Here is a 26299-nt window from a genome sequence, read left to right on the forward strand (position 1 = left end):
ATATTAACCAGTCTCATCCAACTCTTATTCTGCTTCTTCTTCTCTACATAATCCTGTGCTTTACATTTCCATCAGTATTTATGACGTAGAGTCAAATACAGAGCAGGCTTTCATCCAAAAAATACAAAGGGAGATATTATTCTTTCCTTTTGATTGGACACAAAAATCACTTTGACTTTTTGCACAGCAATCAAGAAGGAAATCAACCAATCCCCAGCGAGCGATCTGAGTGATTGAAATCACAGCTGTGATTGGCAGAGAGGACTCGATGGGGTCGAGCGTTAAAATAACAAAAAAGTGATTGACTCTGCAGAACGTAATTTAGGAAAAGCTGCAGATAGGTAATTTGGCACATTGCATTGCAAGTGTTACTGTCAGATTATTACACTGCAGCCTAATGAAAAAAAATCCAATAATAACCACATTCTATCAGTGAGCAGACGCTCTCTCGCCCAAAGACTTGTCAATGCAATTAAAACTACAAAGTGTGGGAATGTGGCAATTGAATGCGAGTTATTATTAGAATCAGTGTAAGGTCATATCTGTGATCAGGTGACATGTGCACGCAGTCAGAGCCGGGTTCCATCTTTAAAGTGTGAAACTTGTTCATGAAGCATCCACATGGTGAGTGTGAGAGAGCAGCCGCTCCTCAGACGTCACACAGCCACTGTGACAGGAGTGTCAGGTGGTGGCATGTGTCAATAAATGTGTACGCGAACAATATACTTATAAAAAGGCACTTATGATATATTAATGCAGTTGCAGGATGCGTGAGAGAGAGAACATGAGTCTGAATCCTTATAAATTATAGAACGACGAGAGGTTGCATGTGTCAAACTCTGAGGGAGGGAGCGGATCTCTGATTAGGGCTCCGCAGAAAATATGTGGGGGAACGAAGGGCTTCCTGTACGACTGTGTGTGTGTGTGTGTGTGTGTGTGTGTGTGTCTGCGTGTGTGTGTGTGTGTGTGAATGCGTGTGACTGACATTCTCGTTAGCTCAGTATCAACGGGTCACAGAGGGTAACAGACGCCGGCATCTGAGGAGACAGACTAATTACCAGCAGGTTATTGGTTCAGCTCCCACAAGACCCACCCATGTGTTTGTGAGTGTGTGTGTCTGTGTGTGTTTGTGTGTGCGTTTGCTGCGTGAAGGTGTCGGCTCTAACGTTCACTAAGCTCATCTATTAATTAATACAATCATGTCAGCTCGGAGAAGAAAACATCATTCTCATTTCCCCTCGCTCCCTCTCTGCCGAACTTGCTTCTTCCTCTTCGTTCCTCTCTCTCTCTCTCTCTCTCTCTCTCTCTCTCTCTCTCTCTCTCTCTCTCTCTCTCTCTCTGTTTTCCTCATTTTCTGACATGTTCAACACATGAATATTAAAAATGTAAAGCAGCGCCAACAAAAAACAAGCGTTGACGCATCATATTCTGATGAAACTTGAGGCTGCGGTCTGTCAAGAGGAGACCCCTCGGATTGGATACTCACACATCATTGATTATAATAATTAATAAGTAATAATTGATGAGCTTATGAATATGAGATGCAGCCAGTATGGGCTCAAGGGACCTAGTTTTTCATCAAGATTTCAGTGTAAATATATTTATATTGATCTTTTATGTTCTCTGGTAATATCCTCACTCTTATTATTACCTTCACCCAGAGAGAACCTGATATCTGCTTTCCCTTTCCTCTCCTCCTTCAGGCCAACTGTTTTTTAAACAGAGTTATGAGCCACTAAATTCAGTTTAATCAAACGTCTGGACACTCTGCATTGCTTTCATGAATATATCTGTGTTGCTGTCTTTGTTATTAACATGGCAGCGATGCACAAGCGTTCACAGGGGGACGGCCAAGTGTCTGGAGGATTTTGGTTTTAATAGATGTTGTAAGATATGTGCAGCAAACCTACAGGGGGAAAAATATCAGCATAAAAAATAGGCAAACCACAGAGATATATATAAAAGGTATTCATCCACTGGGACTGGTCCCGGACTGTCGGTGCCAACATTATTCTACCACACACATCTAATAGAAAAGCAAAACACAGGCAACAAATATCAGTCTGATGAGACGTCTTGGCACATTTTCACAGACTTGTTTATAGTTTATGTTAGTTTCACACATTGGAAAATATGGTGATTTGCTTCCGTGTGGAGAGTTAGATGAGAAATTGATACTTTCTCACTTCGGCAGCGGAAATATAAATCAAGAGCTGAAACTAGTTGGACAAAAAGACTGGAATCAGTTCTGGTTTGGTCTAAAGGTAAAAATTAGGGCTGGGCAACGATTCAAAGTTTTAATCGCGATTAATCGCATTTGTATATGCAAAATCCAATAATGAATTAAAAAGTAGTGTATAGCGCAATTTTATTTTCAATGTTCTGCCATATGAACGAAAGTGCCATAACATTTGTTGTGCAAAAACTTTTAACATCAGCATTTAATACAGTAGCAGTTAAATAAAATATTCAGTATAAATCTCAACTTAACAATGTTATCAAAGTAAATACAAAGTTAAAGCTCAATGCCACTGCCAGGGCATTAATGTTATCCTCTTCGTTATGAAAAACTATACTCCTCCCTGCGTCTAACGTAGTCTGCCGAAGCCTCGCTCCGCTCGCTGTTTCGTTGAGTGATTTGCTGATTTCAACTGTGTGTTTTGAATTCAGGTGATATTTTAGACTGGAAGTACTCCGGTGATAAGAAAATTCACCTTGGCAGTGGCTACAAATTACTTTGGTTCTGTCGACTCCGCCGTCTGGAAGGACTTTAAAATGAAAATGGTCATGTAAAAGCTCCGTACCCTTATCCATGGTTGTTTATCCGCCAATTCTTTTCTTTTTTCCGGTTCCGCAGCAGTCAGCAACAGACTTTCACAAAATAAAAGCCTGACTTTCACAATAAAACAATAAATAATCAAACCTGAGTTAATGCGAGATAAAATAATTAGTTGAGTTAAATAAGTGATGAGTTAACTCGTAATTAACTAGTTAACTTGCCCAGCCCTAGTAAAAATACATCTACTTGCACAATTTACAAGTTATGCATCACTTTTGATTTAATCTGTAGAAAAAACTATTTATATCAAGTGTGAAAATGAGTAGTTGTGGTTTTACTGGGAGTTGTGTGTTCAAACTGTTCCTTCTGCTTTCTCCACTGGTTTCAACCATGAAATAGACGTATAGGTTTTACATTTTTCAATGAAACTGCTATGGTTGTTAGTTGTAACCATGGGAATATTATTATATTATAGGTGTCAACAGGTGTTAACACTTCCTTTCGTCCTAATTAAAACCTGTAGAGATGCTATTGGTTTGATTTTGTTTCTTTTGGATGGACAGAGCTCGGCTGTTTCCTCCCATTTCCTGTCTTTGTACGATGCTAAGCTAACCAGCTGCTGCCTCTAGCTTCCTGTTCAGTGCTCAGATCCTTTCATCTAATTCTTGGCAAAACTGTAACATGCCCAACTATTCCTCTTAAGTCTCAGTTCTGATGAATTCACTGGAGAAATGTCTGTTAAGCTCATGTGATGTTGTTTTGTGTTGGCTGTTCTCAGAGAGCTGCCTCACTCCCCCCGCTCCCTGACGGCCCGGCTCAACGACTCCGACTCCCGCTCCGTCCACCTGTCCTGGCTCCGCCCCTTCGATGGAAACTCCCCTCTTCTGTATTACCTGCTGGAGCTATCGGAGAACAGTACGTATCTGTGTGTGTTTGTGTCTGTGTGTGTGTGTGTGTGTGTGTGTGTGTGTGTGTGTGTGTGTGTGTGTGTGTGTGTGTGTGTGTGTGTGTGTGTGTGTGTGTGTGTGTTCATTCTTCTAGTCCCTGAGCAGCAAAGCGGCAAACAGCTGTACACTTGCTGTCTACCAGGCACTGACACACACTCATTTACAAGAGGCAGACATATGGAGAATGGTGTTGCCGTGTAAATGTTCATCCTGGTTCCCCTATAAATAAACTCTTATTTTCCCTCCCTCCATCCATCCATCCCTCCCTCCCTCGTTACGCCTCCCCCTCTCGTTCTGTCGCTCACTCTCTCCACGGCAGATGTTTTAACAGCAGGCTGGCTCTCTGTCAAAAGAGAAGGAGAGGTGGGGGAGAGAAAGATGAGAGCGGGACCGAGGAGGGTAGAGAGACAGGAGGGAGACGGCTGCAGAGCCACTCTCTCTCCGGCTGTAAACTAAAGGGACAAGTGGTTCGGCGAAAACATTACGTGCACAGCCGAGCACCTGGCTCGAGACTGAGGGACGAGTGGGAAACGATGACGCATTATAGTTTAGACATTCTGAATAATCTCCGCTCTGATTGTGAAGGGGAATTGTGCTGGATGTGAGAGTTAATCTGGAGATGGATGGTGTTTGAGGTGGAGGTATTCATTCTCAATCCCGGAGGCGTCAGGGAGCCCGGGCTGATGATCCGTTCAGAGAGCTAACAAGGGAACAGGTGTATCGCCATCAAATCGGCCCTGACAAAGCAGAAGGGAGGATTGTTGTGGCCACATTCCATTAGTCTTCATGTGCTGCTGCTCTAATGGAACAAATATGTCTAAACCTCGGCTCATCTCGCCAAAACGTCGTTGTGTCTCAGGGAAAGTCTGATTGTCGCCTCACAGAGACAATATGGATCTGGCTTCCTGATTCAACCTTGGATGCTACAAGTGCTACCTCAGAGAAAAGTGTCTTCCTCTGACGCCAAACAAATAACACAATGTATTCCAAGTGAAAGAGAATTGTGATGGAAATCTGGAGATACAAGAGGCTGGAAACAAAAAAGTTATCTACGTGTATTTAATAAAGGGGCTTTCTGCAGAAAGGATCAACACAGGGAAACCGCAAGGGTCGCAGAGTGAAGATGAAGAACAGTCAAAAACACAGATCTTATATATTGAGGACTGAGGGCTGTCTCTTTGAACCAATCCAGACAGGTTCCATAGGTGGGGGAAGGAGAGGAATATAAATACAACAGCTGATTCACATGTGTTTCCTAAGGTGATAAGAAGACATACACTCCTTCCTTTGATGGGTGATTAAGTCGCAACAGGTCTCACTGTATTCACGTCATAAACAGTTCCGACCATAAAACAGCTCAAGTCATCAAACATTTGTTGTATGTAAATACAAGTCATAAAAGTCTCTTGAGAAGGCTTCAAACACTTACTGTCCAAATACAAAATACTTTTTCAACCTTGCTTAGTTAATTTTCTACTACAGAATAAAAACTAAATCAAGAAAATAAACCTAAACCATATAATTTCCATAACCCTGATAAAGTTTAGAGGGAAAGCATGAATAGGACTTCAAGTCCTCAGCTGTCGCAATTTCAACTGCTGCTCTTCAGATGGTACTTTCCAAAACAATGATAAAAAAAAAAAAAAAAATTGTATGAACTCGAGAGACACGAGAGAGGAAATGCAACGAGAGACCTAAACAAGGACGGATGAAGAGAGAGATACGGGAAAGCTGAGAGTTTAAATGTCGATTTCTGTGAAGACTGAACCAAGGCATTGAGTTCTGTTTACTACCTATTGTGTTTGTGTGTGTGTGTGAGGTTGTGTTAAATTTTAGATTCTTACGTTGTGTATTTTCATGTCGGCCCGTCCCTCTCTCTTATTCTGACATGTAGCTTTTGCAGTGATACTAGTGTAACTGTCTGTGGTGTCCTCAGAAGAAAGATACGTTTTCAACAAGCTGGCACGGACACACACAAGCTTCCTTCTTAATCCCCTTCTTCCATCTAAACTTTCCTCCATCCTTCCATCGCCTCTTTTATCTGTTCCTCCCGCTCTTTTCTTTTGATTCATGGGTCCTGATTGTCTCTGTGTGTCCTGCCTCCGCCAGATATTATCAGCCCCTAATCTTTGGTCCCCTCCGTCTAGACTCGCCGTGGAAGGTGTACCTATCGGAGGTCGATCCCGCCGTGTCCCAGGTGTCGGTGGGCGGGCTCACACCGGCCAGGACCTATCAGTTCAGACTGTGTGCTGTCAATCAAGTGGGCCGGGGTCAGTACAGCGCCGAGACACAACGGTAAGAGAGCAACACACTGACTCACTATTACAAATACTTTACTTCTCCTGATGCCACACTCCCACACTCACTATTTCACTGATGTTTTCCACAGAAAGCATGAAACCCGTTCTTTATGTAGAACGTGCGATGATTTGTGTGAAATAGAGTTTTATTTGCCCTGTTCCATCTCTGTGTAATAGACTTGGTCACACTGCCTCACACAAACTGGGAATGAATAAACAGAAACCTTTCTACAGTCACAAGCCGCAGTGTATGCACCCACACACACTCTAATTTGTGTTTCTAAGTAAGTGGCAGTGTGTCTGTGTGTGTGTGTGTCTCTGTGTGTGTCTCTGTGTGTGTGTGTAGATTATCATGTGGATGAATAGGAATATGGGATTCAGAATGGGGATGAAACATGGAAGGATTCTAACAAGGCGAGGATGAAGGGAGCAGTCGTTTTTGTTTAGAATCCATTTCCTTTGCAATGAGCAATTTATATTCATCACATCCATGTCTACACTGTGTGTGTGTGTGTGTGTGTGTGTGTGTGTGTGTGTGTGTTCCATTGCACATACGTAAGCAGCAAAAATGATGAAATTAATGGTTCCTTGTGTGTCAAAAAAGAGAGCGTTGGCCTGAAAAGTAAATAAATTGCCGTGCAGATGTTTTTATGTCAGTGTGTTTGAGTTTCATGTTTATCCCAAGACACAAAACCCTCATGGGGATAATTATGATGCCATAGCAGTGATGGAACTGCAGTGACTGAGGGTTTAGTGGAGGTGTGGTGAGAGTTTTAGTTAAAGATCACACTCGCACCAAATCTCCGTCACGTGCACAATGCAACAGATGTGACACACACACACACACACACACACACACACACACACACACACACACACACACATGAACATGGTTTTTCTCTGGCTGCAGAGTCTGACCAGAGGCAGATGCCAGTTGCATTTCAGCCAAATAGACTCAGCAGCATCAACGGGAGCTGTAGACGTCACGTTCACACGCCTCAGATCGCTCTCTTCCACTTTCCTTCCCCCCCTCAGCGTGTAGTTCTTTCCTCTCCAGCTTGTCATACTCTGAATCTTTCTCCCCTTTGTTCTCCTTTTATCCAAATAATGGCTTGAGTGCTTCTTGTTTTCAGCCGTTTCTCTCCTCCTACATGCACCAGGGTATTGTTTGTGTCCAACAGCCGGGCTCTATAGTCCAAGGTTGGTTGTCAGGGGCCCTGGAGAGTAGATTGGATTGATCCCCTTCAAACGAATGACTGGCAGGAGGACAAGTCATCACTGGTCGGCGCATCAGACCAGATGGACACCTCTCTACTTCGGGGTTTGGTTTCATACGTAACCACGTGCACTCTGCCTCTCATCTGCTGGACGTCTGCCTGGACGTGCACACGATTAGGCGCCGATGCCAAAGCTGAGGCCGCACTTGAAAACAGAGAGCGAGGCGGAGGGAGAGTGTCCTGCTGGAGCTCGGGTGCCAAATGAGAAGGATGACAAACTACAGTGATGTGGACGGAGGGAGGGAACAGAGGAGCGGGTGAAGGAGCGGTTTTGTAATATTGATGACAAGAAGCCCTTATTAAAGTTTGAACGTCCAGCTGCTTCTGCACGCTCCCATTTTGTTCTTCTCCTGATGAGGATCATTAACACGACAACATTCATTTATACTTTAAACTCTTTTGACGTTCTCCCCTTGGGTCCGTTTGTTTGTCTATTGGTTTGTTGCTACTGGATGGATTACCATGATATTTGGTGGAAGGATACGATGACGCTCCGGGAAGAAGCCATTTAATTTAGCTGTGGATTCAGGAATTTATATTTATGTTCTTTATCAATGTGGGATTCTCTGGATCTTCCTGGTTTTCTGGAAAAGTAATTCAGGGCTCTTGATGAAAACAACTCAGCGGGCTGATATGTATCCATATTAGGGTTGCAAAATTCCGGGAATATTCAAAGTTGGAAACTTTCCATGGGAGTTAACGGGAATTAACGGGAATTAACGGGAATAAACTGGAAATGTTGTGGGTAATTTATACTAACTGTATTTACCTTGTCATATACAGACATAAATATAAACATTTTGTTTTGTCATAGGCTGATTTGAGTCCTGAGGAAACTTTGGGCACTTTGACTATATGCTTCTGCATCGTTGTGTCATTCTTAGCATAGGTCTTTGCACAGTATTTGCAAATGTACACAGCCTTTCCTTCTACATTGGATGGGGTGAAATGTCTCCACACATGAGAGAGTGCACGTGGCATTGTTCTGTAGAATAAGATGAGAAAAAAGTTTGTAAAAAAACACTAATGCATTGCCAGAGATATAAATAGTTGGCCAAACAATTGGAATCGTCTGTAAAAATATTTTACAATTGATGGATAAATGAATGGAAATAGGCTAGATGAACAGATGAACAATCCTCAATCAGCATGCTGATATATTTCCCCCAGTAATATCATCGAAACTTACCTGACTAGTCCTGCACACTACAGCAGGCCTCAATAGCCCTGCTGTAGAGTGAAGGATGCTGGGAATTATCTGTGCATGTGATGGAAGAATGCACAGTGGAGGGTTGAAACTCAACGTGCAGCGTGTGCTGCATTCCATACATCTTTAAAATAGAGTTTTGAATGATGTTTTTATTGCTTAGCGTTTAATTTGCATAGTTTTTTTTTTTTTTTTCAAAATTTTCCAAATTCCCGAGCTTAATATTCCCGTGGAAAGTTTCTGGGAAGTTTCCGGAAATTTACCGGAAACTTTCCGCCCCTTTGCAACCCTAATCCATATACAAATCTGGATCTAGTGAATTAAAGTGTGGTTTCATAAGGGCTCTACTCAGAGCTTCTCACCCTGCGTGTCTGTTCTCGCCTCCTCTCGCACAAGAGAGAACCATGTTTCCAGGAAAAGAGGTCACGAGAGACGATCCTCCAGTGAGAGCATGTGAACGATTGTGATCAGAGCTGGAAAACATTACTTCTTAATGCAGAAACTCTTTCTATGAATCCAATTATACCATCTGGACTGTCACACACACGGGGATTTACTCATGCATGGCGTGCACTCACACCATTACCGTCTGTACAGAGGAAGCATTAACACATAAGACAGATTATGCAGAAATGCACCGAACTTCCAGGCATCATCGCAACTTTAAACCATCCGTCTCCGTTCTCTTTTCTTTATTTTATTTTTTTATTCCAGCTGTTCAGTCAGCACCAGAACACATTAGAATATCTCCTCCGGGGGAATTCTACTGTCAAAGCGTAGAAACATACACAAGCCTAATGTGCATGTGGATGTTTTTAATGCTTTAGGAGCTTCTCAGATTTATCATTTGTAAGGGTTTTTCTCTTTTGCTTTCCAACATCTTCTCTGTGAATCTGTGGTTCATTGTTGCTGCAAAGGTTCTTTTAATGTGGCGAGTGATTACTCTAGTTTATGATGTGGAGCAGATGATTGCAGAGAGAAGAGCTCTGCCAGAGGAGAAGCTCATTATTAGCTAAATTACATGTTGTCTTTGGACATTTGGAACAGGAGGAAATAAGCTGCAGCCTCCTCCTACATGTACCTGGCTGGATTCCACTGATACCGACAATATAAGCAGGACGTACACTGGGACATAAATATAAGCCTGAGTCATCTCATTACTGTGTGTTTATATAGGTCTGATGTTTACTGTTTGGAGGGGGGTGCAGAGGAACAGCAGTAAAACTCATTGTGCATTTTTAGATGTGAGCTGGAAACACAAACAACAAACACTATACGTTCTATATATATATATATATGAGTCAAAATAAAACAGGAATGAGGTAAATTCAGAACTTTAACTTGAGATTTTTATAATGATGCAGTATCGCATAGAATTATAAGTTTTTGGAGGTCAGTAGTTTTAGATATTGTTTGTACCTAAGCAGGGGCGGTTTCTTACAAGTCACGTACTAATAACACAAACTATAAATGACAACAAATACAATTTTCAAACTATATTTAGTGATGTGTGGCTTCACTCAAAGTAATAGAGTAAACAAGAAATGAGTTAAATGTGCACTTTACTGAATCAGGAGTTGTGCAACTCTTAAACTAACCAGAGCCCCTTTAATTGGCCCCTCTGTGTAAACTGTCCCTTCATGGGCCCCTCATTTAGAAAGATCCTGGATCCGGCACTGCATACAAGAGAAATGCATTTACTAATTTGCTAAATTTAATGAAATCAAGAATGTAGTCCCAGGGACTGAAAGCAGAGCACGAGCTCTACAGAGATTCTGGTGGGAGGATATTTTGCAGATCATAAATTAAAATGAACTAGATTAAATTAAAATGATTTTAGCACAACGGATCTCCTTAGTTCCTCCTGTTCATGAATATCTGTACCAAATATGATATGGTTATGTATCTGGTAGCGGTAGAGAGGATTCACAGGAGATTCATGAACTCACTGTGGCACTAGAGGAAAAGTCGAGGGATCCTCATCCTGTTCAAGAATCATTCCAATCCATCAGTGAGCCACTGACACATTGGAGTCAACAGTGATAATGATTTTGAATGGCTCACCACTGTCCATGAGCCAAAACACGTCTCTTTCCAGGCGTCGCTTCTACGAGAATGTTGTTTATCACCAGCAGCACCGAGGATCAGCGACTGTAGCCGACACTCACGTCCATCGACCGCTCATTGTTTGAGAAAAGCTCTAATCGGCCTCAAATTAGCCGAACCCGATAAACGGATGGACCTCTTGTCTGGATGCAGGTCGTTAGTGTTTCCCTGCTCCACAGACACAATCATGTACAGACACGAGCAGACAGGAGCAGCTACAGCTGAGATTGTTTATTTTCTTTGTTTGTTGTAAACGTGTGACAGTAAATCAACATCGGGAGACGAGGTACATTGAATACAGTTTAAAAGAAAATCATTACATTATTACAGTCGGCTTTCTTATCTTGTGTTCTACGTGCAAAATGCGTTTTTCTTTTAAACCACCACCACCAATAATGACACAGTATCTACACTCACATTTTGATAGTTTTGAAGCTGCTACGTAGACGTGTATGAATGTTGTTTTTATTTAAGTTAGAAACATAAAGGACGTGTACAGTAGAGGATCTGAGCCGCAGCTGGTTTCTGATTCACTGGGAGAGGATCCACGGCGTTTCATTTCCCCGACAGAGTCTCTTTAGTGTGTCAGCCTCTTCCATTAGAGCAGCTTTTAACCTCCGGTGCTACAGCACAACATTTAAAGGAGACTCGACTAAAAGTGTCAGGCGAGAAGAAAATAAGGTCATTTATCCAGTTGGTCGTAACCAGTCTCATCACATCTGCTTTCTCTCTCTTTCCTTTTTTTCTTTTTATTTCTGTAACCCTCCATTCATATTGCTCTATTTCTCATTCCCCACTGGACCAAACATTATTCCCATCCTGTTTGAATAGAAGCCGACTTAACGTCTCGGTAACGGCGTTAAATTTAAGAGTCGTGTGTACGTGGATTTGGTGAGAAAGCCACGGGCACTGGACTGTGGAGAAGGACTTAGAAAGTTTTTCTAATTCCCACAGCAGAGAGACTCACAAACTAACACCATCACCATCCAACACACACACACACACACACACACACACACACATACACACACACTTTCACTCAGACTAGAGAACATGTAGATCTCCAGCAGAAAGCTTTCCTCCTTTCCTTAATAACAGGGGACAGAGAAAGTGTGTCAAGCAGCGATCAGCCGGTGTCGTTGTGCAGTGTGCGCTTGATGTATGAGTGTCGGTGTGAATGTCTGCGGCTGTTAAGTGGAGTGTGTAGGTGTGTTGGTGTTTTTATACACGTGTGTAATCTCCACTGTGCACTCGATGTCCTCACACTGAACCGACTGAATGAAATATTCACTCGTAAATGGCGGCAGGGAATTAAGGCGATTCACGAGGAGTTTCTGCAAATCCAGCAGAAGTGTGTTAATGTGCGTTCGTGTGTGTGTGTTTCATCTGCAGTCACACAGTGAATGGCCGCATCTGTTCGGTACTGTATGGGGTTTGTAGGTGTTTGTGCGGCGTGAGTTTGTGTATGTGCATTAATGTGTGTCATCAATTTCAGTCAAAAGCAGTGGCAGAGTTGAGGATTATATATATACCCCATTTCCAGACGGCTACACTAATGCCCATCTCATTCACACAAGGCCCATTAGCCCATGTGTGTGTGTTTGTGTGTGTGTGTGTGTGTGTAGATGTCTGCGCCTGCAGCACCTGGTGCTGTCTGACAGTGCCTAACCTAATGGAAGTAAAGCACAGCTGTAAAACCACTGGCCTGTGCCGTATATCCGCCTGCACAAGTCTCCAGCTAACAGCTTCCACACAAACACACACATAGAGATGTACACACACATTTACAGGCACATACAGATTCAGACACACACACACACACAAATACGGGGGGAGCCCAAACCACAGCTAATGGCTCAATAGCTTATAGAGAATCATTCTGGGAGAGATGGGGGGGGGGTTGGCGAGAGAGGGTAATGTAAATCTGCAGGCGTAATCCATGGAAGGGAAAAGACCATCGGATGTAGCAGTGTGTCTTAAGCGGGAGAAATTTGTTTATGTGTGTGTGTGTGTGTGTGTGTGTTTGTGTTTGTGTGTTATTATCACATATGGCTCTGATTACATTAGCTGAGCTGCTTACAGTAAAGCCAGAAGCTGACCAAGTCGGCCCGTGTGCTTTATCAACCATGAGAGGGCTGGGAGCTTTAATCACGGGTGGGGGGGTGCAGGGGGTTATGGGTGTGTCGGGGGTGTGTGTGGGGGGTGTGGGGGGGTAGTTTCAGAGGGAAGGAGATGAGTAAAAGATAGAAGGATGAAATAATTGAGGCCAAAGGACATGATGGATGAAAGGTGAAAGTTTGCAGATGGGGGAGAATAAAACTTGAGAAGAAGTTCAAAGTGTCAAAAGAAAGATTGGGAAACTGATTCAGAGTGACAGAGGAGAGGAGGAGGAGGGGGGGGCAGAGAGAGAGAGAGAGAGGTGGGGATAACACTGAAACGACAAGCTCATGGCTAATAGTGATTTAACTTTCTGCTGCTGTCATGGTGTGTAGCTGCTCCACTGGGGCGGCTGTGGTCGGGTTGAGGCTGAAACTCACCAGACGAGGATCACTGGAGTAGAGAAGAAACGTAATGTTGTGCAATAGGAGTAGACTTGACGTTGGCTAATTAATAATAATCATGAAATATGATTATTAGTAAAAATTATCTATCAAAAATAATTAAATTATTAATTCAAGATGATCAGTAATCAAATAACAATAAAACCACTAATGAGAAAATAGGAATTATCAATTAGAAAGTACAAGCTATCAATTAACAATGATAAGGTTATCAACCAAGAATAATGAAAATAATTAGTCAAAAACAATAAAATTATCAATTTAAGAATAATACTATCTATATTAATAATTGAGAAAGGGGGCACCACCCTGGTTTCCAGGGACCAACATATCAAGCTATAATTATCAGTCTCATAATGATAAATGTCAAATTAATAATGTCAATATTTTAATATTAACGATTACTTAATAAACAGTGAAGGCTTCTAAGTTCGAGCACAGGCAATCATAATCCAGCTGCAATCACACACTTATGCACAAATAATCACAGACTACAGATACTTTAATTACAAAAGTATTTATTAAAAAGGGGAAATAAAGTTATAATGTTATTCAATGATTTATCATTTTAACAAGCTCCAATATTTCAAAGATAAACACAGCAGCAGCACTTATCACAATTCAGAAAATACATGTAAAACCTGCGGTCTACCTATGTATGTCTGTCTCTGTGTGTGTGTGTCTGTGTCAAAGTGTCTCTCTGTGTATGTGTGTTTATGTGTGTGTATGTGAAATAAAGTTAGTGTTATTTAATGATTTATCATTTTAACAAACTCCCATATTTCAAAGATAACAACAGCAGCTTATCACAATTTAGAACACGCATGTAACCTCTGGTCCATCTATGTGTCTCTGTGTGTGTGTATCTGTCTGTGTCTATCAAAGTGTGTGTGTGTGTGTGTGTGTGTGAGAGAGCGAGAGAGAGAGAAAAGGAAGGGGGCGTGGCGATGACGCAGTCACATCTAAGATGGCGGCCTATCATGATTCGTGGAATCAAGGCCTAAAAACTCTCAAAATGGCGGATTGACTACAAAACAAGATGGCGGAGCCGTTATGAATTTAGAGCCAGGATGGGAGGAGAGAGAGAGCGGAGGCGTGGCAATAATAGACTCAAAATGGTGGGTTAACTTGCGTTATTCAAGATGGAGTCTATGTTAATGACACCATGTGGCCGGAGCTCACACTGGTGGTCGTCACATGAATTACACAAAGAAAATTTTAGACAAAGAGAATTCTTATCTCTGCTTGGCTTTGGGGCCGAATGGTTTCCAGATGTGTTCAGCCTCTCTAAGCATAGATTTAACTATGTGACATGAACTGTATTATAAATACAGATCGGAAGTGTGTATAGGTCGGTTTAGAAGGAGAGAGAGAGAGAGAGAGAGAGAGAGAGAGAGAGAGAGAGAGAGAGAGAGAGAGAGAGAGAGAGAGAGAGAGAGAGAAAACATGTAAGGAGAGTTCAAAGAAGCTCTTAAAAATACACCTGAGATGAGTTAACAGTGGTTCACCCCTCAGCCCTCAAGCGAACGTTGTGGGCCGAGGTTCTGATCGGTGAAATCATTGCAGACTCACACAGACGTTAACAGTGCGGGCGGAGGCGCTTCTCGCGGCCCTATTCACTGCAACACATAACATTGCCATCAAACCGGAAACCGGAAGTGGCTGGCTCGGAGTAGTGGCCGGCTAAAACAATGGAACACGGAGGTTCCATCAACAAAATACACTCAAGTAATAAATCAATACGCTACGTATTAAAACTAACATCTGCCCAGATAATCAAGTCTCTTACTGTACCACCCTCGCGGTGTGCCCGCGCCTCGGCGCGAATGTGTCGGGGGCCAGTGAATCACGTGGTCTCTCTCACGAGCGGAGCTCCGGAGCTCGGCCGCTGGACCGGACAAGGAGCGAATTTTCTCGTGCTCCGTGACGGGATGAACGTCGTCCTTCTTCTTCAGGGATGTGGAGCTCGTGCTCCTCAGCGGAATGAATCTCGCGCTTCTGCAGGGGACGGCTGGTTTGAAGCCGTTTGTAGATCGTTGGAAAAACAAAAGTAAAGTCCGTGGGGAAAATGAAACAGTCTGAGATCGTCCAGCGAGCAATTTCCTGTTTGGTCTTTCAAAGTTAAAACAGGTCCTTTTCAAAATAAAAACGTCGACTAAGATAAAAGAATAAATGAATGAAATGAATTGAAACAAACATCTTATTGCCTCCTTAAGCAACGGGAACCTCTGGTCAGACCGGAGGAGGCCTAACTGGAACGTCAGTGCTGGAGTGAAAAAGAGCAGTTAAGAGAAAAGTAGTTCCCTCCTTAAGTTTGCTGGAACCTCTGGGCAGACCCGAAAGGGCCTGGTGGGAACGTCAGCATCGGAGGAAAGAGAGAGGTTTCTGGGAGCACAGCCTTTTTAAGTCATGTTCCAGGTGACTCCCCCCTGGGAGGAGGGGTCAGGGGTCAGTGTGGCCCCCGGCCAATTGAGTTGTCAGGATTTGGCCCCCAGGGGCGGGCTTACAGTGGGGGACCCAGGAAGTGATTTTCTCTCACATGGAGGTAAGATCTCCATGCTGGATTTTTAAATGTAAGGGGTCTCCTGAGGCCAGTTCCCAAGTTTTACGACTCTTTGTTATAAGTCAGATCACTGGCAACTCAGTCCCAACAGTAAGTTAAAGTTAAAAACAATCATCTGCAACACGCAGACAGTAAATGTGTTATTTGTTGTTCTGTGCCGATAGTGAATGAAACAACTCGTCTCACAGCGAGTTCACCGACGTGTTTCACATGTTGTTGTTTTAAACTCCCAGTGTCGGCTCCATCGTTCCCAGGATAGATCCGCCGGCACACTGGAAGTGATGCGTTCACCGGCTTTATCAGCGGCAGCTTGTTTGAAATAAATTAACAATAAAGCCAGAGATGAAAAACAAATGTTTTTAATGAAATTGCAAGATGCACCAGGAGGATGAGGACAGAATTCATCAGAGCTGCTTAGAGCCGGGAAGTGACGCTCGGTAATAAGCTGTAGTTCGGAACCGTGAATCTCTCCTGTGATAAACATGATCATGTGATCTTAGACCAGAGTTCTTCCAACAGGGTTCGTACGGTCATGGAAAACCTGGAAAAGTCATGGAATTTTAAAATGTGTTTTTCCAGGCCTGGAAAAGTCATGGAAAAAAATAATCTCCCAAAAGCTTTGGAAACGTCTTGGAAATTTGTTATATTCATATTTTCATGTCATTCATTTTAGGGATGGGCATAATTAATAGACAATCGATTAATTGATCATTAAGAATTTCGTAAATGACCTTTTTTCATCGATGAAAACTATTGCATGTTCGCTATGTGGCAGGAGGTCGGAATATCCGAGTTGCCCTGAACGCAGCACAGGGAGGATGTTAGCAGCTGGAGGAAGCAGCCCGGAGCTAAGCCTCCGCTGCTCGGCTTCATGTCCGCACACGGACCCTCAGTCCACGGGGAAGGGAACCCAGACAGACCCGGGTCTGGGTGAGGGGTTCCGGGAGTGAGGGCGTGACAACCACCGGACTGAGAGGTCGAGAACCGTCAAATCGAGCTAGCTCTCAGCCCGACGATCGATTAAGACAATTTAATCAAATTTTTTATTTTTATTTGCCTTTATTTAACCAGGTCGGTCCCGTTGAGATACAATGACCTCTTTTCCAAGGGAAGCCTGGCCAAGACAGCAGCATACAAAAAAAATGTCAACAGTCACAAGACACACAGAAATCACATAACACAGATAAAATACATTTAAAAGAAAAAGATAAGGCAACAGGACTAAAGCTCCGGATTCACACCAAAACAAGAACAAGTGCGGTATGAAGCCACTCCAATTTCTCTCACGCGAGTCTTCAAAGTTTCAAGGTTTATGAGCTCCTTTAGCTTTAGAGTTTTTTGCAGTGAATTCCAAGCTGCAGGTACAGTGAACTTAAAACAGTGCTTACCAAATTCAGAGTGAACTTTGGGCATAATTAATAAATGCCCAACCCTAGTTCAATTACGCTGAGTTTTAAATAATTCATATGCTTTTAAAGAAATACGCTCAAAATATAGGCAGGCATACTTGGGTTTGTGTCATTTAAGGTATACTGTATGCCTTGGAATTCTCAAAAGCGTCTGGAGTGTTTCTCACCAACTCACAAAGTCTCTGCTCCAAAAGTTCCGTCAGGGATGAAATGTCTTCCTGGAGTCGTGTGATCGTATCTCCTGAACTATTGACAACACTGCCCCCTGGTGATTTCCAGTGCTACTGCTCAGTTTATGCATCAAACATTGAGCTTAAACAAGTCTTTAGTCGACTCACTGTTACTGTGCAACCCGTCCAGAGAAGCGATACGTTGGACAAACTCTTACACTTCTTCAGCCTGACTGATCTCCTCATTACAACACACAGAGGGCCTGATCACAATGTGTCTCTCTGGTACTTATTTGCTCTTTCTCTCTCTGTGTGTGTGTCTGTGTGTGTGTGTGTGTGTGTGTGTGTGTGTGTGTGTGTGTTTCAGATTGATGCTCAGGGAGGAGGCACCCAGCGCTCCCCCGAAGAACATCGTGGCCAGTGGGCGCACCAACCAGTCCATCATGGTGCAGTGGCAGCCTCCACCCGAGCCCCAGCTCAACGGAGTCCTCCGGGGATACGTGCTCAGGTACACACACACTCACAGAAGTGCACACACATGCATATCTGGCTTTATAGCAATGCCAGTGGGTGGTAGGTGTCCATTAATTTTTAGTAGAAAGTGTCTCTGCAAAATATTTTATGGAGGCTTCGTGACCTCACCGGGCTAATTGGTAACTGCGAACCCATTAGCCAGCTGGGCGAGTGCGCTCCTGTCACAATAGGTTCTCCAGCTTTTTTGTTTTGTCTGCATTGTGCGGTTTGCTCCCTCCAGCGTTTCGTCCTCGGGACAGAACGTCATTTCATTTAGTATGAAGAGTTATTGAAGACGGTAAATAAAGCCCTCTGAGCTAATGAGCCTGCTGATGGGCATTTAGCAGCTTGGTTATCACGCCTGTATTGTTGAGCAGACCAGACTCTCACAGAGAAAGTTATATGAAAGGAAATGGTGCCACACACCTAATAAGCTGAGACGGCTTTGTCCCTTTTTGGACACTCGGGCTCTTTGTTCCCTCAAAGGTCAGCACTCTCTACACACTCAACCAATTTAAACTTTTCAAATGAATCGTCTAATTGCTCTGGTTCAAATGAGAATGTTTCATTTCCACAGAAGTTGGCCTTTTCAGGTACAAAGGTGGGTTTAGCTTGTTTGACTCAGAGGACTCAGACGCTCAGAAGTCAGTGTTTTACTTTATTAACCTAACGACCGAGGTGTCAAACACAGAAGTTTCTGCTTTAGCTGCGTATGTTCCTGTGATGAGGACCTCAGCATCACAGCGGCCTTCTTTGTGTGTCTGTCACTCAGGGGAGCACAGGAGAGCTGCTTGTCACAGTCATTGATCTTTAACTGCTTCCTCTACATGTGCAAGAAACACTGGAACTATTTAAATAATTCCAATATATTAAGGATCCATTTTAGTGACGATAACACAGTTTATTTGCAGTTCCAAAATGAAATGGTACCAAGAGTTAAAGAGCTGTGAATCATTGTTATTTGTACCATATGCAGACAAGTTAAAAGCCAAAATTGTCAAAAATTATTTGTGTTTTCATCGTCAAAATTAAAAGAGTCATTAGTTAGAGCTGTTGTTTTTGTAAAAATCACCACAGTTAAATCATTACATACAGAAATACCCCTTCTACATTGCCCCTCTCTGTCCGTTATCACACATTTAACCACACCCACACATTCACACACATTCACACAAGTGCACTTTACAGATGCTCTGGCTGCCCTTGGTCGCTGTCCTTCATTTTGATGTGTGCCTGCAGTGTCACACACACTGTGTGTAATCAAACTGTCATCAGCCACATCGCAGCACTTTGCATATAATTGCAGGAGAAGTTATCAGGTCTTTATCCTCATTCACTGCGTTATCTGCCTCCTCTTCACAAATCAGTCGAAAATAGAAATTCACACTCGTGCAACTGGACCGTCTCATTTGGGCGTCAGAGCACGGAGCTCCGCCTACTCCGGTGAAACGCTTCCAGTTCTCCTTTCTCCTTCTGGTATCAGCTCCTCACGCCCTGTCCTCCCTGGGAAAGGGGGAGTATCTTCTCCCACTCCCACTTCCTCAGGTGCAGAGAAGAGGAACTCCTCTACAGACATCTGCTGTCAGCCTGGCCCGCCCTCTCGCTTTGTGTGTTTGTTTGTGTGTCTGTGTGTGTGTGTAGGTATATAGTTTTCATTTGTGTTAAAGCGCTGACTCAGGCAGGGCAGTATTCTGTTACATTAGATGGGCTCCATATTTAAACGCTGACACCGTTCAGCTCCCTGGGATATGTACAGTAGCAAAGTGGTTTACACCTCCTCCGTCTGCTCGGGTCATATTTCCTTTTAAGTAGACGTTTATATCTCATGCACTGTAGCGAAGGCTTTGAAGTCGCACTAATCTGAGATGTCTACCTGGCACTGAAGGCTTTTATTCTCCCGTGACTGTGATGTGATTCAAGTGACTTCACACCAACAGAGAATATCTCTAGACATAAAAGAAATGAGCAAAAGTTAAGTTTTTGTTTATTCCAGAAAGTGTATTTATACTTATATAATAGCAAAATAGTTTCAGGCAGGTTGTGTTTATGTGTGTGCATTTGGTTTTATCACATCCTTGCGTTTGTCCACAGCGACTCCTGACAGATTTCTGGATTTTATTATTCAGGATTTATTTAAATGTGGGTATAAAGTGTCGGGTTTTGAACCAATAACCTTTACAGGTTGATTCACTGAGCAAACCTGAGCTACAGCCGCACTATATATCATGTGTAGTTATATATATTCTGCTGTGGACTCTGACTTACAATTCACCTCCTATTTCTCCTGATCATCTTTGATATGTTCCTGCGCCTTGGTTGGAATCCACCTGCGATAGATTCAATCAGTTGCTCATGATTTGTGAAGACACGTCCATCAGTGTAAAGGGCTCACAGCTGACAGTGCGTATCGGAGCAGAAACAGTCAAAGCCCACGGAGCTCAGGGGTTGTGTTGAGGGTCGGATCCGGGCAGGCCGCCATTATCCTTAAATGGAAGAAGTCAGGAGGAACCAGGACTCTTTGCTGCCTGGTCAAGCATTCAGGGAGAAGAGCCTCGGGGACAGAGGGGACCAGGAACACACCGGTCCCTCTGGCTGAGCTCCAGAGATCCTCTGTGGAGATGGAACCATTTATTTATGTCTATTCCATAAAGCACACTTCTTACTCTTGTCACTTGCTCCTCTATAAACAACCTATTTACAATCGTGCTTCTGTAACTGTGTGTGTTTGCAGGTACCGTCTGGCTGGGCTGCCCGGGGACTACCAGGAGAAGAACATCAGCAGCCCAGAGACCAACTACTGTCTGCTCAAAGATCTGATCATCTGGACTCAATACCAGATCCAGGTGGCCGCCTTCACCGGAGCCGGCCTGGGTGTCTACAGCAGCCCGGTGTCCGAGTACACTCTGCAGGGGGGTAAGACAACATGCACACACACACACACACACACACACACAGACACACACACACACGTTTTTTTCATTTCTTTTCATGTGATCAAGGATTGAAAGAAAGAGACGGTGCAATGAGTAAACATGCCCAGTATTCAGAGACCTTCTCCATCAGGGTGCACTGATGACTTGGCCGGTCACTCTCACCAGATTTTCACTTTATTGGGTGGTGATGAAATGACGGAGCAGCCGCGATGAGGCGTCTCCACAAGCTGGCAGACTTCATCTCAGTGATAGGATGAGGAACCCGGTAAACGCAGGTCAGACGAGCGTTAAAGTCAACACTGAGCCGCCGCCTCGGAGGAGGAATACCAGCTTCATCCAGCTGGGTCGAGAAGCTACAGGCGTGACTTATAACATACTGGAGGGACATCTTATCTCATATATCTATGCTGCTCTATAGATATATTATATAATACATAATTGTGTAATAAACACTTGATTTTGGTAAATATGGCAACGCAGAGGATCACACTTTCAACTCTCCGCACGTAAATCAATGGAGTGGTGGTGAAAAGGGGAAGAAAGTACGTGAGGACTGTAAAGGAAGGCGAGAGGAAGTGGTCACGGGTTTAAATCACATTTAAAACACTGGCTCTATTCGTCCAGACTTTTATTCTGACTGTAAATTATCATTATTACACATGTGCCGAGCCACACACACACACACACACACACACACACACACACACACACAAACACACACACACACACACACACACACACGTGTCCACATGTGCACATAAAACTCACTGTCGTTATTACAAGAGGTCAGGACAGGTTTATGGACTCAGGAGAGGGAGTTAGGCTCATTAATTATTCTAATGTGGTTTAATGGGAGTGGCCTGAGATAGATTGGACCTTTTCTCTCTGAGAGTCTGTGGTTGAACTCGGCATTAACATAACGTTTCTCTTCTTCTCACTCACTCCCTCACGAGATTCCCCCAGAGGACGGAGTTCAGTGTTTAATCTGCAGCTGGGAGTCGAGAGGGGTTAGAGGCCGGCCCCCAGGTGTACTGTGGGGGGGGGGGGGGGGAAGCATCTTTAATATAAATTAATCTCCCCTGCTCATCCCTGGGTTCACTTTCCCTCTTTGTCTCACTATCTCTCGCCCTCCATTTGTCACCAGTCCTTCTTCTGGTCTCCGCTCCTTCCTCCTCCTCCTCCTCCAACTCCTCCTCCTCCTCCTCCTCCTCCTCCTCCTCCTCCTCCTCCTCCTCCTCCTCCTCCTCCTCCTCCTCCTCCTCCTCTCCCAGTTGTCTGGCCTCTTCCTGGCTCACATATATAAAATGCAAAGGGCACTCCCATCATGCAACAGTGCATTATCACACTGTGGCTTTCCAGCATCAGCATAATCCCTTTACAGTGTGATCACCATAACACGCGCCCACAAACATACACACATGAACAAACACATGCACACACACACCCACACAAACACACACACATTTCCCAGTCACACCCCTCTCGCCTCCTTCTGGCTTTACTGCCATCCAGGATCCATTTTTCTTTCACCAAGCAGGTGGAAGATGAAGATGGATGTATAATGAAAATCAACATATGAGACAGAGGTTCTGTTTTTAGAAAGGATGAAGCAAGTGTCTCCAGTTTGTGAGAACCAGACACAACATGGTGGATTATATTTACCTCCCTCCAGACAAGTAACCTTCTTTTCATAGGAACAACTGCTGCTATAGATAATATATACAACAGCTTGTTTCTGTTAGACATGAACCATCATATCTCTGTAACATTTTGTTGTTGAATCATTAAACTAAGATTCAAATTTTAACTCAAAAGCCAAGAATCCATGCAGCCATCTATACTAAAGCTATAGTGCTGATCCTTTTGAGGGTTCACAAGGTCAATTTAAGAGTCTCCAACAGCAACCTGAATGTCTCTGGACTGGAAATCAAACACACACACACATGAGGAGAACATATTTAACACAAAGTCACACAGACGGAAACTCGCTCTTCAAACTGGGATCCTTCATGCTGGGAGGCGACCCACTGGGCCACCATGGTTCCTCAGAGTGACCCAGTTTATTACATATGTTTTGCATGTTTATTTCCAGACCAACACAGTTGACCTGACACACATTCACACAGATCCTCGATAGCATCTCATCATGCATCTCATTCACACACAGCCTCAGGAGCAATTTGATGTCCTGGTGTCTTGCCTAAGGACACTCTGGCATGTGGGCCGAACCACTCTACCTCCTGAGCTATAAAAGCTTAAACAATGAATTCTAGTCAGGATGGTAGATTGATATATACGTAAGATAAAGGGCTGCTCTACCAATTCAACACATATTCAGTTCAGTTTTTCCCAGACGCCCCAGACGGAGATTTCCCTTGTGCGTAGTAGTGATGTCCATCTAATGGCTTCATTGAAAAGCGAGGTGTTGGTTTTTTGAAAGAAAGCAATTAAAAGACATTGAGTTCCTGATGAAAAACAACTTCAGGATCCAGCTCTTTTGGAGCATTTGGATCAGACCAACAAGTTGAAACCAGGATTTTCTGCTCCCCTCCAATTTATTTTTGTCTAATGTTTTTTAAACACGTCTCTTGTGACCTCTCCTACTCAACGGGAGAGCAATACTAAATCCTTTAAAGTGCCCATTGTAAGTTAATTATTAATACAGATCGTTATTGTATTTTTCAATCAATAAATCATGATGTGCCGTGCAGAGCCATCAATTGGGTGATAAAGGTTGACAGGGCTCCTTACTTAGGAGAATAATACGTCTACAGAACCAAGCCAACAAATCATCTGCGTGGATCTCACTTCCTGTGGCCGCTGTCCTGAGGTCAGCGCCCGAGAGGCTCAATGGAATTAATGCGTTGTTCAGAATCTGTCACCGATGGGTCACTATGCTAATCTCACTTAGTCTCTCCCGAGGTTATAATATGCAAAATACATAAATGCAAAATACAATGGATGGGGTGAATTTTATTAAGAAATTAGGTCATTTAGCAGCAAGGAACAGAGGGGTGGGTTTGGCATTTAGCTTCTGCAAGCTTAGCAGAATGTTTCTAATTAAAAAAATGAACCCGGTCTCACCAGGAAATATTGAAATATGGTTCTGTATCACTAGTTCATGAAGGAGAAGAAGCTGAACTCTGTTAAAAAAGCTGTTTATTTCTGCAGCTTCGGGCCTCAGGTTTGTTACCATTCATGTTTTCCTTGTGTGTCTGAGAACTCTTCCTCTAACTACAACGTGTGTGTTTATCTGTGTTTAGTTCCCACGGCACCCCCGCAGGAAGTGGAAGTTGTAGCTATCAACTCGACCACCATCCGCTTCACATGGAACCCTCCACCTCAGCAGTTTATTAATGGCATCAACCAGGGATACAAGGTAAGACTCACAAGACTCGTGACAAACATTTGTGTCGAGTCCAATGAAATAAAAGATGTGGATGTTTTTGTGGACTTTGTTTTGTCCGACTCTAGTCTGAAGACGTCAGACTAAAAAAGAGTTTAGTCTGAACTCTTTAGTCAACTCCCTCGATTGTTATGTGAAACCAGAACTAAACGGATTTAATACAAACAGGTTTCAGGTTTGAAAATGCCCTTAATTGTTGATATATAGCAGGAACAATACAAAGATAAAATACCTCAAATAATGAGAACAATCCGTATTTTGTGAGTGTAGGTGTGTGGAAACATTTTGTGGGGAAAACGTCTCTTTTGGCTCAAAGGTCGTGCACTGCTCTGCTCCTGTTTACCCACACACTTAGCCAAGTCAAGTGTGGTGAGGTAAAGAAAAGAGAGGATTAAATATGGAGAAAAAAAAGACGGTGTTAAGAAAACAGGAGCTGCGAGCAGGATAATGGGGGGAGCAGGGAGAGAGAGAAGAGTGATCCATATGTACTAGTTCTGCTTTTTGATTTATTCTTCACTTCGCTGTGCCAACCAAACCCAGAGGAACTGATTAACATGACAAAGAAAACACACCATATTCTGCCTCTGTGTGTGTGTGTGTGTGTGTGTGTGTGTGTGTGTGTGTGTGTGTGAGTCTGAATGTTGGTGTCTTTGTTAGTTGATAAATACTATATGGTCTTTTCTCCATCTGTTTGATGTGGCTGTGTGATGTTGTCTGTGTTTGCCGGCTCTTCCACTTCACATCACTGGAGCCGTTCACATGTGGCTGTGCGTCGGGTTGGGTGTGTTGTGCTGGTTAGAGGACAGGAGATAATGATATTAATTAAAAGAGGGACATGGAGCAAAGCCTCATTTGTTTTCCACCCCCCCACCCACCACCACAGATCAGTGAATATATACAATACCCTTAATAACATGGCTGAAAACTGATTACCAGACTGAGAGCCAGTTCCGGTGAGTCTTCCACTTAAATGTCCTTGACACCTATGGCTTAACATTTGAGTTTTTAGAGACAAGCACTTCGGTTTTCATCTGTATCACTTAGTTAGAGTCAATAATATACACTGACAAAGAAAAGCAATCGTTTCGAGCTAAACAGATTCCATGTTGCATAGATTCTCAAGGTTGAGCTTCTATATAAAAGAGGTTGTGTGTACAGTAAAGATTCTCAGGCATCCAGGTTATGATATGTGCTTTATGAAGACAACTGGACATCCTTGAGGGTCTTGGAGATGTTTTATCTGTCTCTGAACAGTGGAAGCCTCTCAGAGGAAAGATGAAACCTCGTTAACTTCTGTACCTTCACTTAGAAAAGTGTTTAGAGTAAATTATGAAGCATGAACGTTAAAACACATGTCTCAGCAGAAGTGTATTGTCCCTTCTCTGGACCCAGTAACGTGTCTCTTCTCCATCATGATTTTTGGGAATCCATCTCGATCAGAAGTTTCTATAGCAACAGCAGAGCCAGTCTTCCCAGCTCCCTTTAAACAGTGGACCAGCACCAGAAGCTTGAGGGTGCCACATCAGCACATTTTTACTGCACCCAAAATACACTGTGTGCCGATAATAAATTACAATAGAGAACCTTATTTTACAGCGACTAACTGGGTGCAGTGCAGCAGCCTCTAGGCAGAAAAACAGCCAATCAACTGTCTCTGGGTATCAACGGCCTTCTTCCCAATAACAGCACCTGAGTGTTTGGGTTGTTTGATTGGTTCCTACTGCAGGATGTAGAGGTGATATAAAGCCTGGGGCGTTTTTAGATTCTGTTAATAGCAGAAAGTAACTCGATGGTCTGCAAAAGCAAGTACATACTTTATTAGGAATACTTGGAAATATATCACAAATGCTGTAAACTTTTTGCCTTCAATGTTTTAGCTCGTGAAATGCTAAAAAAGTCACCACACTCATAATGCTTACATCCAGAGCTGCTGCTAGCTGGTTGTTATTCACACTTTTCTGTTGTGTGTGAAAATCTCAGGAAATCATCAGTTATAGAAAAAGCTTGTCTGGCACCAACATTAACGCCACCGTCTACGTCACCTGATGATTGATGTGAACATTAAGTGAAGCTGCTGACATGTCTCTGTCACATGGTCGGCTGATCGGATACTTTCACATAATAAGGC

General features: G+C 43.3%; 1 protein-coding gene across 1 annotated transcript in view; it reads left to right on the forward strand.

Moving 5' to 3' along the window:
- Positions 1-26299, forward strand: part of LOC133015718 (protein sidekick-1-like) — a 280020-nt gene that overhangs the window by 195601 nt on the left and 58120 nt on the right. Inside the window, exons 22-26 of the mRNA XM_061082987.1 lie at positions 3558-3694; positions 5874-6021; positions 17687-17827; positions 20564-20745; positions 24029-24144. Of these exons, the coding sequence (XP_060938970.1) occupies positions 3558-3694; positions 5874-6021; positions 17687-17827; positions 20564-20745; positions 24029-24144 (724 nt within the window). The remainder of the gene's footprint in view (positions 1-3557; positions 3695-5873; positions 6022-17686; positions 17828-20563; positions 20746-24028; positions 24145-26299) is intronic.

The sequence above is a fragment of the Limanda limanda genome, chromosome 2 (assembly GCF_963576545.1).
Source record: "Limanda limanda chromosome 2, fLimLim1.1, whole genome shotgun sequence".
NCBI classification, from domain to species: Eukaryota; Metazoa; Chordata; class Actinopteri; order Pleuronectiformes; family Pleuronectidae; genus Limanda; species Limanda limanda.